Here is a 14,942-nt window from a genome sequence, read left to right as displayed (position 1 = left end):
TCAGAACTCGTAAACTGTCACAAAGACCATCTTCAAATCGAACACAATGCTCATACTCATTCGTCACCATGCCCCTCGCGTAGTGACTCAGCCTCAGAAATTCGGCCACTGAACGGTCTCCGTGAGTGAGATTCAGGAACTTACGTCACCTAGCGTCAGTGTAGCTAGCTCCCACATACTTACTCTGATAGGTGGTCTTAAACAAATCCCAAGTCAACCTATCAGGCTGAGTACCCTTCTTAACGGTCAACCACCACTGGTTTGCCTCATCGTGAACCAGAGACACAACCCCTTTGAGCTTCTACTCATCAGTAAAATCCAAATAATCCATTATACGCTCTGTGGCCTCTATCCAATACTCGGCCACACTCAGAGAAACTCTAACGATGCCCCTAAATATCTCATCCCCATTCGATCGAAGTCGTTCTGTAACTGACCCACGACCTCCAGATCCAGCATTAGCCCTAGCAACCCTCTCCAGGATTCACAGCATGGCTTGGGATAATGTGTCGTCCTCAGCTGTACGGTCTTGAGACTCAGCACCAGTCTCAGTAACAGGTGACACCAGTGTCTCGCTAGTGTCCAAATTAGGGATCGTATCAGTGCGAAGGACTCAGCTCAAATCCCTCTACGGCCTCTACCTCGACCTCTAGTACCCCGTCCACGAGTACCACGTGTGCTCATCGTAACTATCGAATTAATCTGTATTTAGAAGTTTTATGCACTCTAGTTTACAGTTCCGATAATTATTAGCAAATATTTTATGTAACACAGCATCAGAGTTTCAAAGTCAGTTATCGCGAGTAATAAGCTCACTACAGTTTCAATTTACTCTACCTAAGTGTTTCATTAGAGTACTACCTATAGTAGTCTCACATTCATACATAGTATTTCAGACAATTACAGACAATATTCCGTGTTAAGCATGCTTTCAGACAATACATATCAAGTTTCAGAGAACTTACAAGATCAGTACTGGAGGCTCGATGTACCACATACTCGTCATCAAAATTATTTCCAATCGTTTTACAAATCATTTTACAAAAACCAAATTTTGGAACCCAAAATTTACAGTCGAGTTTTGAACCTGGCTCTGATACCACTAAATGTAACACCCCAAACTCGGTCTAGACGTTATGGCTGAATCTAGCGGCGTCACATGAGAGTGTTTTTAGAAAACCTTTTTCAAACCCGAATTCAATGAAAAGTAAACAATTTATTATCTTTACTTAAGCCGTGCAATCTCTATGGAGATTTCATTTATTATGTGAAAACGTTTCATTAACACGGAAGCTAAAACATCATTCAAATATAAATCAATAAACTTAGAATTAAAATCCTAGAATAAACCCAAAACAGTTCGAGTCCGAACACATGAGTAATCCCAAAAACAAGTATGAAAGTAAAGCAGATGAAATGAATATTACTTATGAAACCAATAAGTGTTTATCAGTGGTCATCACCAAGCCTTCCACTACACCGATCCATCTACTACTGAGGATTACCTGACAAACAAAATAAACAAACGGGGTGAGTTTTCACAAACTCAGTGTATACATCCCCACAAACAACTTGCATACAAATAGATAACAGAATACAGATATTTCGTCCTTATCCATTCAAATATCACATACATAACAGATCAGGTAATAGAAAACATGCCCACCAACCCTGCACACCATTTCCGACCAACCCAACACACCATGTGGGGATAAAATTGACCCACCCAACCCTGCATACCAAGTTTGGGGACATAGTCAACCCATCCAGCCCTACACACCAAAAGGCACCGTAAAATAGTACACATCAGATAAGGCAGCGTAGCTACTAGATATCAGGCTAATCGCCTCTCAGACTTCCTTCTCTTCACAATAATCCCAAACCAATGCAATGCAATAAACATATTATGGCATGCTTATATGCAGATATCACATCATATTAATATCATGGCAGAATAGACATACATAATCAGACAGTTGCACATGCTTACAATAATATGTTTTTTCATACAATTCAGTAACTAATCAGAGTATGGGGTCTGAGTAACACTTACCGTCCCTACAATCAGGTCACAGTCGACTTAGGTGACCCGTGTAACCTTATAGAACATTTTAGGAAAATTGGGCTCACACGCCCGTGTGCCTTGCCCGTATGGGCCCACACATCCGTTTGGGTCACACGGCCTAAATTGGCCTTATCGGTGTGGATCACACGGCCTGGCCCAGATTCTCACACGGCCGTGTGGGCTCACATGTCTGTGTGGCCCACACGGCCCATTTTCCTGAGCTTGTGCCTCACACACAGCCTCGCCAGCCTCACACGCCTGTGTCCGTCACGCTCGTGTGGCTCGCGTACGGCCTGGCTCGTATGTCATACGCCCGTGTCTAGCAATGCAAGCTACCACACAGGCAGACCACACGCCTGTGTGACGTCGACAGACTGGTTTTTTGGCTTTCGTCGAAACTCGTTTCTGTGCAATCAGAGTGCACACCTAGTTCATTTTCACTGCTAATCCAACCACGAGCACTCCAAAACCTTCAACGAAGAACGATGACTTCTTGCTGTTAAAAGCTCGATCAGCGATCCACCAATATCCCCTAAACAGTGAACAAATCACTCTTAATAATCTCGAACGGAAATCGCTTAACTTACATAAAGTGATACTTACCGAATCGACAAAATCTACTAGTAAAGCACCAAGCCAAATGAAAGGGAAATAAAAACGAATGGAAAGGAGAAGGAGAAAATGAAATTTCGACAACAAAGGGAATTTTTCGGGGAAAAAAGAAGACGGCAAGTAAAAACTATTTTGCCAAAAAGGAGGAACAAAAAGATAACCTTAGGTTTTTCCCTTAAAGCCCACAACTCAAAATTTTAATGAAGCCTAACGCTTACTAAAACTTGCAGCAAAAGATAATCCTAACGCCACTGCAGGGAGTCAAACCCCTGAACCTAAGCGTAATCCCTTGTCACTTAACCACTAGACCAGTAGGCCCATTCTGTTAAATTTTTACCAATAATTCCTTATAAGCCCACTGACCTCAAGTTAGGCTTAATTCAATTAAAAACCCAAATTTAGCCCAAGTTACACCCTGAACTTAGGACCACCCAAACACACTTTAGAGCTCATAATTACTTAACCCAGAATACATTTAAGCCAAAATAACAAGAACCACAAATTCAGTCACTTCCTGTAGCACCCCAAACCCAGCCCAGACGTTAAGGCCGAATCCGACGTGCCACTTTGAAGTCAAAAACCCGTGTTCCCTTTTGCGTGTTTTAAAAAACCGACTCTTGTCAAATTAACCAAGTGAATAGAAGTGAGCACCGGTAGGTATCCATAACGAGAGAGGTGAGCCATGAAGGTCGCTAAGTACCAAGCTCTCCGATTGGATCCAATCCTTGACATGTCCACATCCATTGCCACACTTGGTTATAACAAGTTGAAATTTCTTTGGTAAATCGAATATTCGTGACGTCGTGTAAAAAAATATCGCTTTTGAAATCACGCCTAAGTCTTGCCCATTTGGATTAGTATCCATCAATTTAAAGTTGTTTTAATAATATAATCCCGAAAAATCAAATAAGAAAATAAAGTTAAAATGGCCTTATTACAACCCAAAAAAAATTAAATAGAAATTAAAAATAACTTAAGAAATCCAGTCTCTTTTTTTTTCAAACCCAAAAGTATTCACCATGGCCACTCAATCCCTTCCTACTCCAAGTCACCCACATCAAGGCTCACCAAGGTTAAAAAGGGTGAGTTTGGGGAAACTCAGTGTAAGGAAAACCCATTCAAAGCCCAAGTCACTCAAGCCCATTGGGCCTAAGCCCATTCAGTAATATCAGTACTAGGCGAGCCCTTTTGATTACAATAAACGGGCCTTAGCCCCTTATTCAGATAATGATGGGCCCATAGGCCCATTTCAAAATACATGCAACATTAGTAAACATATGCAAGCCCATTTGGGAGACTACTCAACCCACCAACCACTACACTCCACCCGCACCAGCCATACACTCCATGTGGGGAATAGCTCAACCCATCCAAATTTAACACTCCACATTCTTGCACCTTGCTTGCTCGATTATCAATAAATTGAGGCAAAGCCTCCAAGACGTGGACAAGCCACTTTCAAGATTTCCTCCGTCAATATCCTAGTCCCATGCATCGATAATAACAACATGGCATGCAATAAATAACAACAATCAAACATGCATTTAGGTCAATTTAACCCTAGGGGTATTTGGTAATTTATCTCCTAGGGGTAAAGCGTAAATTTTCCACTTTTAAAGGTATTTCAGTAATTTATCTATTTTAGGGTTTTCATGCAGATTCCTACCTTTCACGTACTAATGTAATTAATTACCGAGGGTTCTTACGAATTGGGCCGCTGGCCCATCATTCCAATTTTGGCCCATTATCCCAAAAATATCGAGGGCACGTAAATCATGCACTTTGCGTCCAAACATTGCAGCTTACCAAAAACATTAATCGATTTACCTCACGAGCATTCGCACACTCGCAAATCTACAAAATACCGATTTTCGGCATTTCGCTTTTCGACTTTTGCCGATCTAGACTAAGAAAGAGGGTGTTAGTTACACACATTTGCGACGATATCTTGATTTAGATCCACACACGAACCGCCTACAATTGGATTACTAACACGTTTATCTAACTATTCAAATACGAACTACGTATTAACCCCTTACGATATTCGGTCAACCACACCTACAGATCATAGTAAGCTTATAAGAAATCAAAAAGCAACTCATTAACAAATTTTTGTCAATGTTTACCACAAAATCATAATTTCACTGCAAGCTATCTTCCTGAGCAACAGTCACTAAATAATTTATAACTGGAGCTACGAAACTCCAAATCAAGTGCCGTTAATTTTCCCTGAAAATAGACTCATATATATTCTATCCATAAAATTTTCAGAATTTTTGGTATGGCCAATCAATACCAGATTTTTCTTAAAGTTTCCCATGTTTCACTGTTTGACTAATCTGACCACTCTTCATTACGAATCAAATTTCTCATTGTACAGAATTCAAAATATGTTCTAGTTTATTTCATTTGAAACTAGACTCATTAATCTTTAATTACATAATTTATTCAGCTTCTAATTCATCTCCCACAATTTATGGTGATTTTCCAAAGTCACATTACTGCTGCTGTCCCAAGCAGATTTATTACCAAATCACTCTTTCATACACCTATCTTGCATGCATGTTATTTAAACATGTACATCACCAATCAATCATCACATATCTATGATTTTTACTTAAGCATAATCTCCATTTCATCATTTTAAAGCACAACATGTTAGCCGATTTTTCCCTTTAGCATCTAAGGCACATGCATGATCATTTGTTTGGCTCAACTTCACCTATCTTCCATTTTTCATCAAAAGAACATGAAACAACAACCAAAAACTAAAATATGCTTCATGAGTTAGGGTAAGATCAAGAAGAACTCATGAACATCAAGATAGAAGCAAAGTACCAAGAACTTACCTTCAATTTTTCCTCCTCCTAGTGACCGAATATTCAAGGGTTTCCTCCCCTATTTGCTCTCTCTCAATTTCAGCTATGAAGAACAAAGAATGAACAAAAACCTTCCTTTACTTCCTTTTGTTATTCTTATCACTCAACATTTTATGACACATAAATGATATACTAATATTTGTGCCATACTCATGCCATAATTCCAATAAAATATGACCATAATGCTTACCATGCCCATCATCCGTTAACTATTAAAATGTTAATGCCCATCATCCATTATCATCCATTAACTATTAAAATGCTAATGCCCATCATCCATTATCATCCATTAACTATTAAAATGCTAAAATGCATACATTATCAACTATCCATCACCTTGGCCGGCCACTACATTAAAAGTGGGGGAATTTGACATGCAAATCCTCCTATTTTGCACTACTATTTATTTGGCCACTACAAATTAGCCTATAGCATTTTCAAACATTTTCACATAGGTCCTATTATTAATTTCACTCCCTTTTTCTTATGGAACAAAAATTAACTAAAATTACCGGGTTCTATCTTAAGCTTGGGCCTTCTAGAGGCCCACTAACATAATTAAACCTATGCCAACATTCACAGAATTCCCGAAAATTGGGGCGTTACACTTCCAAGCCCGAAAATCGCAAAAAGCTAAAAATTAAAAATTTGGGGCATTACACCGATTACTAGCACATTAGTGCTCTCTGTTTAGCACATTCGTGCTCTCTGTTCATTAGAGCATAATAATGCACCTCTGTATTTGTTCCGTATATCCGGTGTGTTCTATAAAGTCTACTTTGGGTTAAGAATATGAGATAGTGAATTGAAAATAGAATGTGAAATATGTTGTAAATACATGAAATACACGAGTTATATATTCATGAATTGAATGTGGAATGGTTAGTACCATTATTTAAATGATACGTGAATAAATTATAGAAAACTATTATATAGCAAGCGATGAAAATTGAGTATTGTATGGTTTTAAATGTTCAATTGTGTTTAACATTTTATTATACATATTATATTGTTTTATTTTTAAATATTCGGATTATAGAAATACCACTGAGTTTTTACTCAGTGCACGATTTTGTTTTCCGTGCGCAGGTTAAGTACTTAAGTTTGATCGTCGATTCAGCATCCAACAACGATCCTGAACTCAAATATGGAGATGTTTATTTCTTTTTGTCGGCATGTACCTAGAGTGTCTAAATAATAGTTATTTTGTGGTTTGATTGTAAATGAAGTTATAAGATTAATTTTGGAAAGTTTATAATCTGGATTAAAATGATACTTTGATGTATTGTTTCGATGATATAAAATGTTTTAGATTTCTGTTTGTTTGATCTGTTAGCTCCGGTAATGCTCCGTAACCCGGTTCCAACGAGGGATACGGGTTGAGGGTGTTACAGTGTGTTTGTGCACGAACACTTAATTGTGTTTAAAGAAACTCTCTTGAACATAGAGGCCATGAATGGTCAATAAGATAAAGAAGATTTAAGGTTAATTCTACTATGTTCGTTGCCCCCATCTTATTCAACCTTTAGAGATACGATTTTTTATAGTAGTGAATCTCTCATAGTTAATATCCTGTAAAGATCAAGTTAGGCCCGTGATGGGCATTGACAAAGAAATCGTGTTCAATAAGAGTCAAGGTAGAGACTTGTGGAATGTGCCTCGTATTTTTGGACGAAACATAGTCGACGTTGCCACAAGGAAGAGCTGACGTCCCAACGAGGTGACATACGACGTGATAATGTTACAATGTGTTCCCACATAAATCGGGTTTCTTCTTCTAGTTAAACTATGACTATTTTCCAAAGTCGAACTCTGATTAATCTAAGAATATTTTAGTCATATTAGGACTTTAACATTAGCCTATTTAAAAAGCCTTTCTAACCCTGTTTTGAGAGTTAATAAAATATCTTTTAGGTGAAATTTGATGAAGAGTTTTGGGGAGAGTTTTTGAGAGAGTTTTGTATTTAGGTTTCGAGTTTTAAACTTTTAGGTTTATTTTCTCCATATTGTACTCTCATTTGTTTACTCGTTTTGTAAAAAGTTGAAGCCTTCGTTTGCTTGTAGTTTTTATCCTCTTAATGGCGGAGTTCTCCATATAAAATTTGTGTTCGATCTTTTTTACATTTTTTATTTCATTGTTTATATGGGTCGATCCCCAACATTACTTTTAATAGTTTGTATTGTTGATCGTAATTATAGTTTATATATAAAAAATATTTTTATTAAAATGTTTATAAATGGTTACATATATAAATTGTTTGATTTTTTTAGTTTTTAATGGAAGTTGATTTATTTTGTTTTAATGTTAATTGTTTACTTATATAAGTTGTATTTATTATTGCAGTTGCGGGCACCAAATCACAGCACATAAACTGTGACATAGGATTTTTTTAACATCATATTGTTAATTATATATGATTTGTATAATAAATATATTTATTAAAGTTCGATATAAAAATTAAAATTGATTTAGTTCAAATGGTAAAAAAAGTTATATATATATATATATATATGGTATTTCTACTTAAAATTTCATTATAGAAACTTTTTATTAATTTATAAAAATATAAAAATAAAAATACTCACATAAATCATATAATTTACTTTACAAATAAAATATTTTTGGTAATTATTTGACTGAGTTAGGACCTAATTAACGAGTGACACCAACTCAATAAAGAGTTCTATAAATAGTATAGATAAATTATTTTAAAATATTAATTAAATAGGGTAAAATATGCTTTACTTTTTGCACTTTTAGTATATTTGAAATTTTAGCTTCTTTATTTTTATTTTCAAGAATCTAATTTTTAAATTTTTTATATTTCAAAATCCAAGTCCAAACATTAACACCGTTTAATATTTTTGTTGGTGTGACATTATAATAAGCCTAAATTTAATAGAAGAACTTTAACTGTGTTAATATTAGGACTTACATTTTTAAATTCGAAAAGTAGAGAGATCAAAGCTCTATTTGTTTTTTTGAAAATATTATCTATTTTTATTTTTCATTTCCATTTTCATAAAATAGTTTTTATTTCCTATTTTTTTAAATTGAAAAACTATTTGCGTAACACCCTAAACCCGGATCAGACGTCCAGACCAAGTTCGGAGAGTTACATCACCAATACTAAAACTACTACTATCATAACACAGTCAAAATGAATCATTCATCACATAATATTCATCACAACCATTAATTAAACACATAATCTTCACAAATACCATAACATCATAGAATACAGAAATCCCTAATAGTAATGCTTAAAAGAAAAATAAAAGCTTGACCGAGCTCTCGCAGCACCGACCCGATCAAGACTGGGAACCACCTGAAATCCAATCAATAACAAAATGAGTTGTGAACTCAGTGCGTAAAAGGAAGTTTATTGAATTAATGCTCGATTATAAAGTAATTCCAAATTTAGAGATTCGATTCAATATAAAAGTAATTTCAGTTCAGATTCAGAACGGATGAGTTACATATGTATATATGCAATTTCAGTTCATATATATGGTACAGATCAGATTCAGATGTAACATTCCTATTTTCGTTCGCTACACACTGTCTTCGGCCATCCCAACACACCATTATGGACATTCAATGTCCAACCAACCCTATACACCTTTAGAGTATTCATTGACACTTTTCTAGAGACGCAGCTTAGCTGCTAGATTAATATGTGACAAGCGCCAGAATTAGAGTAATACTCATTGTGGCCTAGCCACGATTTCAGAAAAGACTTTTTCCCCCTTCATAATATCCCAACACATGCCAATGCAGAACAAAAATGCCCATAATATGTATTCAATCGTTCTAATTCATTATACAATTAAATAAGACAGTTCAATATATGTTGTTCTTAGATCAGTCTTAGAGTATCAGACAGTTCTCATATTATCAAATTCAATCATTCGTACGTTGAAGAGGCCAGTATTAGTGTTAAGTAACACTTTCAGCCTTGAAACCCTAATAATATGTCACACGGCCAGGGTACACGCCCATGTGCCTTGCCCGTGTGGTTTCAAAGCATAAACAGTAAGTTACACAGCCTGGACACAAGCCCGTATGACTCACACGGCCTGGACACACGCCCGTGTCCCTGGCCGTGTGGCTTTGTGCCACAAACAGTGAGTTACACAGCCTGGGCACACGCTCGTGTCCCTGGCCATGCTAACTTTACACTAATATGGTCACACACGGCCTAGACACATAGCCGTGTGCCTTACCCGTGCAAATAGATGAACAGTGTGTTACATGCCAATCAAACGGCCTACCACACGGTAGTGTGGCTCACACGACAGTGTGGCTCACATGGCCTGGCCACACGGCCTGGCCACACACCCGTGTGCCTAGCCGTGTGGCGTCGACAGCCATAATTTTCGGTGACTGAAACTTGCAAAAACTAAGATTTTCGGTACGTACCTAGAGAAATTTCGAAGTAATAACAACGCAAAAGGTCCTCGGAGCCTAACACAAGCATACGGTAATACAATTTAGCCATTTAATTAGTAGAATTTCCAAACCACGTGCTTAATGCTTGTGTCGAAAGTTTCGACACGAAACCTTCGACGGAAACAAACTCACTGAAACTTCAGCAACAACTTCGGAAGTTTTTAAGTTGCTATTCCTTAATGCTAACATTCTTGCCTAATAGAAAACAATAATCATTTATCAGAGATTCTCGAACTCACAGAATACTTAATTCCTCGCAAGTCACGGAAACGAAAGTAATCTGCGAGAACGTTCACATTGATAGCTACTTACCCGATAACTTTCTGACCAGTAACTAACAACAAAATTTCCGTGATCCCGTATCTCCCACAATTTCGATTAGCAACAAAATTTAAATCATAGCGAAAGAGAATCAAAAAGAAAATGGACTCGAAGAAGAAAAGAAGGGAAAAAAATAAAAACAAAAATAAAAAAAAAAGTAAAAGAAACTAAGGTTAATTAAATTCCTAACTTCCAAACAGATTTTTGGTATTTGGTAGAATTTGTCCTATTAGCCCATTCAGGACACGAACACGAAACTTAACAGAATATAAACAAATGCTTAACCAATGAACTAGTAGGTTCATTTTTGACATAGTTTCACACTGAATTGAATTTAATAGGGTATGACTAAGGGTTGATTTTAAGATAACAAAACTTTTAACGACGCGACTCGAACTTCAAACCTTAAACACAAAAGCAAAGCACAAAACCAAAGATACAGAAATTTAATTACTGCAAATTCTCACAAAAAAATTCCTAAAATTTCAGGGCGTTACAATTTGGTAAATAAAAAATTTATATTCAATAATGAAAACATGTTTGGTAACTATTTTTGTCTAAAGAAATAAAAAAATTGCTTATATAGATTCGAGCTAGGGTACCATATTTAATATTATAAAAATAGAAAAAGAAATAATATTTTTGCCTTTATATGAATTTAAACAAGGGTCAATTAATCTAAACTTTAAAATAATTTTTTCATCATTTTCACTTTTACAAAGCATTTTAGTGAAAACAATAAAACAACTTTTATTGTTTTCTAATCTTTACATATTTTCATTTTCCAAGAATTATTTTTAAAAATTTTAAACAAATATGCTTTCTTCAATGTTTTTATTTTTGAAGAAAACAAAACAAAAAGACCTCTATTTCGTGAAACTAAATTCAACCTAAATTCTTTAAAGTAAAAATAAGAGAACTAAATTCTAAATGTGTCTAAAAGTACAAAACTTTAAACATATTTTAATTAACTAAACATATTTTAAAATCTTATTAAACTTGTGACAAAAGTCTTCTAGGCATCAAATTCAAGGTTCAAACCTTTGAATGTTTTCTTTTTGGACTAATATTTTTTTTTTGAATAATTTTATTTTAAGTTCTGCTGTTCTTTCTAGAGCCCCTCCTCAATCCATAAATAAAAGTATAATACATTTCAGCTTACTCCATCCACGTCCTTCAGTATTGATAACAATAACCATACCAATTGAAATAAGAATCAATAGACTATCTTTGAATGTTAATTCAACAACGATTAAGAATTCTATTGTAACTTCACTCTTCCTTGTTTAGAATACATATATTCAAAATACATATGTTCAATGTTAATATAGATAGAAGATATAATATAAATTTTGAAATATATTGAAAAATAAATTAAAAAAGGGTTAATCTGAGTAATGTTGCAATAGATAATCAAATAGAATTCATGAATATAATCCCATAATAAGCAAATAACAAATCAAAGTACAACAAATAATAGGAATTGGGGAACTCCCATTTATACAAACAATTAACAAAGAAATGTGGTGAAAAAAAGAGAACAAAATAATACTCAAAATCAATAGAGACAAAGACGACTAAAAACACATCAAAACAAATCCAGTATGCAGCAGATTTTGTCTCTCAATAAATAGAAAAAAAAAGGGGGGTATTTTAGGGAGTAGCAGGAGGAGAAGGTGGTGGAGAGAGGAAAGGAATAGAGGGAATAGCAGTTGGGAATGAGGGCATGCTTGGTAGAGGTGGTAGTGTGGCCCTTGGTACACTTGGCAATGAGGGCAAAGCAGGCATGGTAGGAAGTGGTGGAAGCGCCCCAGGCCTTGGCATTGTTGGTATGGTTGGCTGTGGGAGATTAGGGATAGATGGCAATGGTGGGAGTGTTGCTGTAGACAAAGTTGGTATTGGAGGCAGCTGCTGAAAGTGACGAGCAGCTTGGCCAACGTTAATGCTTGGAAATGACAAAGCCATCAAGAATGCTAAAGCAATGCAATTGAAATAACCCATTTTTGTTGAGAGATTTTGAAACAAATTACGCAGATGAAACAAAGTTCTTTATCTGAATAGTTATGAGTGAGGAAAACAAAGCATGATATTGGGGTTTATATATGCATTGGAGTAGTTGGTAATATTTGATCATTGTATAGGCCAATTTTAGCTACTATTATAGAGAACCCATTTACTAATACATCAGCCAACCCAAAATTCAAACCCCATTTACAACCAGAACCCAATATCCCTGAACCCATATACCGGAAGCCCAATAACCTAAACTACCAGCCCACTAAACTAACAGCCCATTACACAAAATCAGAAACAAAAATACCTAATCCCAAACCCTAGCCCCCTAGCATTCTACCCACTTGCTCTCTCACCACCGACGCCCGCCACGCCCCATACCCCCACTACAACAGTCCCATACCTCCACAGTCCTCGTACACCATGCCCACACCCGTGCACGATGCCAATGCACTCGTTACACTGCAAGAAGGAAACAAAACAACAAAGACAACAGAGCGAGAGCCAATAGAAGAAACAATATTTTGTACTCTTCTTTGGAACATTCGCTATAAAGCCATGTAATAACCATTGTAAGTTTTTAGGCGGCAATAAGAAAAAAGCAGAAAAAGAAATATTGAACCTTGGATCCTGCCTATATCCATTTACGAGAATAGCATCAGACTAAGCAAGAAAATAGCAAAGATCGAAGAATCAGAAGTTAAAAACTAAAGGTTATTTCTTTTTCATTTCTATTTCATTTTAAAATTAATTTTATCACCCATACACATAAAAATCTAATAAACTAATAAAATAAACAAATAACAAAAAATAAAAGAAAAAAATTAGAAATTTTTACCTCCTCCGGCCACCGTGTAGGGTGGCTGGCGCCGGTGATGCACGGTGGTCCGGCGACCGAACCGGTGCCCCCCACGCCGGAACCCCTCTCTCCCTTCTCCCCACTCTCTTTTCTCTCTTCTCTTTTTTTTTTTCTCTCTCATTGCCAAATGAATTTTTACAAAATTTTTAACTTATATGAGGGACCAAACGCACTGCTTGGTCCCCCCACTTAGCTTGAAACGGCGCCTTTAAGCCTCGGATCGGTCGACCGACCCTACCCACTCAGATCCGCGTGTTTTTTAAGTGGAGGGCTAATTGCGCTTTCAGCCCTCCGCTTTCTTATGATTTTACAATCGGTTTTTAATATTTTAATTTGGCCCCGAGTTTTGCCCGTTCATCAATTTAGTCCCTCGGTGCTACGCTGCGTTTTGGGTAATAGAGAATATTGCGCTTTTGGTCCCCATTGTTTTCACGCGTATTCATTCTGGTCCTTTATTTCTTTATTTCTTTTTAAATTCGCTCCGAAATTCTGTTCTTAGGCCGATTTAGTCCTTTTTTCGTTTATTTTCATTTTTTACATTATTATTATTATTATTATTATTATTATTATTATTATTATTATTATTATTATTATTATTATTATTATTATTATTATGTATTAGTTTATGTTTTATTATACAATTATATATTTATAATACGTATATATATACTTAATATAGTTGTATATGTCTAAGTATTATTACCTTTTTATATGTATATATTACCTAAATGTTTTAGTATCATGTATATTCTTCATATATTGTATATATGTGTTCTTAATATACTATACTTTACATGTATCATATATTTTAATGTCGTATTATTATGTTTTAATAGTATGTATTTTCATTTTATATTATATACATATACTTTTATATATTACTATGCGTATATTTTGATATTATCGTTATATATTTCTTATGTATCTCCATGTATGTATTTGATATTGTCCCATGCGTATGTTTATGTAGTCTTATTAATATTATTTATGTTATTAGCATTTTAAATATGTATCATAAATGTTCATCGTTATATATTATGTATGTATATATATTTTCAATATTATTAGTCATATTTTATATATATATATATATATATATTATTCCATGTCCATATTTCTTACTCTTATGTATATATATATATCCTTAGTACCACGTTACATATATATTGTGTATATACTTGTTTTCTTACCCTATTATATTCATTGTTAATACATTTATTTTTTTATATATGTATACATACCCTTTTTGTAATAGTATTTTTACACATATATGTATATCTTTTATTTTATTGTTGCTAGTTATGTACTTCTTTTACTATCTTATACGTACTTCAAACATTATACGTATAGTATATTTCTAACACTACTACTATTTATATAAATATTTTATGTATATGCTCTTAATTATCTTCGTATGTGGATTCATTGTATTCTTATTACGTTCTCGTATTCAATGCTAACATTGCATTTGATCTTACATGCACGGTTATTATTTTCTAATATTATTGTTATGTTTGTTATTTGTTTCAAATATATCAAGCCGTTTCATTTGCTTATTTTCATTTCGTATCAATTATGTCTTGCATTCCCTTGAAAATTACGTTCCGATTTTCTAATTAATTTCAATAGTCAAGGCAATATATCGATTTAACATTAAGTCATCAAATTCATCGCTATGTTGGGTGAACGTCAATTGACTCGTGTTAAAGCGATATACCCTTCTCAAAAAACGGGATAAAC

At 34.9% G+C, this 14,942-nt stretch overlaps 1 protein-coding gene and 1 long non-coding RNA gene across 2 annotated transcripts; both read right to left on the bottom strand.

Moving 5' to 3' along the window:
• Positions 1-8,687: 8,687 nt before the first annotated feature.
• On the bottom strand, positions 8,688-10,359 carry LOC128286613 (uncharacterized). Its single transcript, XR_008277232.1, has 4 exons — positions 10,322-10,359; positions 10,142-10,204; positions 9,980-10,024; positions 8,688-8,885 (listed from the first exon to the last, which is right to left on the bottom strand). It is a non-coding gene; the product is annotated as an uncharacterized LOC128286613 (long non-coding RNA).
• Positions 10,360-11,983: 1,624 nt separating this feature from the next.
• On the bottom strand, positions 11,984-12,331 carry LOC128286694 (uncharacterized). The gene has a single exon (XM_053024101.1). It carries the CDS (start codon positions 12,329-12,331, stop codon positions 11,984-11,986), a length of 348 nt encoding a protein of 115 aa, XP_052880061.1.
• Positions 12,332-14,942: the final 2,611 nt, after the last annotated feature.

This window comes from Gossypium arboreum, chromosome 13 (assembly GCF_025698485.1).
Source record: "Gossypium arboreum isolate Shixiya-1 chromosome 13, ASM2569848v2, whole genome shotgun sequence".
NCBI classification, from domain to species: domain Eukaryota; kingdom Viridiplantae; phylum Streptophyta; class Magnoliopsida; order Malvales; family Malvaceae; genus Gossypium; species Gossypium arboreum.
Note: the sequence above shows the minus strand (reverse complement) of the source record. Positions and strands in the feature narration are given on the sequence as shown.

Coding starts and splice junctions, on each gene's coding strand:
- LOC128286694 (XM_053024101.1), bottom strand. CDS start 12,331: ATGGGTTATTTCAATTGCATTGCTTTAGCATTCTTGATGGCTTTGTCA.